The following is a 1,575-nucleotide window of genomic DNA, read 5'->3' on the forward strand; positions in this document are numbered from 1 at the left end:
CCCTCCCTCCCTCTAAGCAGAAATGAAAACGATGAAATTTTAAGTTTTGTCATGAAAACATTTGGAAAACGAATGATGTTCCTTCTCATTAATTACTTATTGCTTATCTATTATTTTATCAATCAGGTCTATTTGTATCATGCCTTTCAGCACCAGGGCAGATCTAAGTGATTTACATCATAAAAGCATTTTAGGAAAGTTATAGATTGTTGTATTTACTCTGTTTGTTTGATTGTTGGAATGAAGGAAGGAGTTTCAGCCATTAGCTGGTGCAACACTGTTAAACTCACACTGAGAAATCAAACATTTACAGAAAAGCTTTTCACAACTTTAATAAATACTTTATCACTAGAATGAAATCTGCTTCTACTCCAGAACGAGCCAGAATCGAGTCGGTGAGGAAATATCTGAGGGTTCAGCACATTGCTGCAGCAGGAAGCTGTAATGAAAACAGATGCATATCTGCTGTCCAGCCACTGTAATAATGAAGCTGCTTCCGTTTTCGATCCAATTAAAGCCAAACGTCCAAAGGGCAAAACCTGCTAAATACACGGAGCTCCTGGTGTTGATTCATAAAGATGTAGAAATTTATACCATCACGTGTTTTTCTGCTAGCAAAACATTTTGAGGATCTTTATCTACAACCAAAGACAGCAAGTCTGGTGTTAACTTTTCAGGAAGCAATAGGAGCTTGTTTTCATTTGTTCCTTCATTTTTATGAAAATGTTTTAGATGTAAGTGAAATAATTTGCCTGTGGAAAAATATATTTTTCCCATATTATAAGTGAAAAAGTGGAGCTGGTACTTTTGAATCAATATCAAGATTGGTGGAATCAACTCACTCTCTCTCTGGTTACCTAGCAACTCTCACTCTGTGGTTACCTAGCAACTCTCTCACTCTGTGGTTACCTAGCAACAACCTGCCTAGTAACTGGCGCAAGAGCAGTTTCAGGTTTTTACACTTAAAAAGAAAAACAGTGTGGAGTGAAAACTGGATAAAACAGTTCTGCCCTAATTGATACACAATTCTAACTTTCCAAGCTGTAATTGTAGCTGCTCTCTCTCATCTCTTTACCTGTTTGGTTTCCTTTGCTTCGTCTCAGAATCTATTAATTAATCAGTTAATCTATCAGGAATAAATTTTACTCCTGCTGAGATGAACTAAATCAGCTGAATTTCCTCCAGCATGGAGATCAGTTAGAACTACCTCTCTGCTGCAGAACTAAACCGTTTGGCTCCAAGTTATAATAATAATAAAATCTCCTGGTCCGTTTGCATTTGTGAATTAAAGTTCGGCTGTTGGATAAACGGCAACAGGAAATGAACTCGTTCCAGCTGTGAACTACTTCCTGTTTACTTTTATTCCCCCCTGTTTATGTTCCAGCTGGTTCCAGCTGAGGGGAGAAGCTGCGTCTCCTCCGGTCCTGATGGGACATCTGGACCCACTCAGGGCGACACCGACCCGACCTGGCGGCCTGGAACCAGAACCTCTGAGAGCGACAAAGAGGAGGAGGAAGGAGGTGATGAAGAGGAGGAAGGAGGCGACGAAGAGGAGGAAGGAGGCGACGAAGAGGA

General features: G+C 40.3%; 2 protein-coding genes across 11 annotated transcripts in view; one reads left to right on the forward strand and one right to left on the reverse strand.

Moving 5' to 3' along the window:
* Positions 1-1,575, reverse strand: part of LOC103479474 (arylsulfatase I-like) — a 44,583-nt gene that overhangs the window by 23,345 nt on the left and 19,663 nt on the right. The window lies entirely within an intron of this gene.
* Positions 1-1,575, forward strand: part of LOC108167097 (neurofilament heavy polypeptide-like) — an 11,352-nt gene that overhangs the window by 2,608 nt on the left and 7,169 nt on the right. For 3 of the 4 annotated variants that reach the window (XM_017310032.1, XM_017310031.1, XM_017310033.1), the window contains exon 5: positions 1,385-1,575. In XM_017310032.1, coding sequence (XP_017165521.1) covers positions 1,385-1,575 — 191 coding nt within the window. The remainder of the gene's footprint in view (positions 1-1,384) is intronic. The other variant, XM_017310034.1, reaches the window with a different exon arrangement.

This window comes from Poecilia reticulata, linkage group LG17 (genome assembly GCF_000633615.1).
Source record: "Poecilia reticulata strain Guanapo linkage group LG17, Guppy_female_1.0+MT, whole genome shotgun sequence".
Lineage (NCBI taxonomy): Eukaryota > Metazoa > Chordata > Actinopteri > Cyprinodontiformes > Poeciliidae > Poecilia > Poecilia reticulata.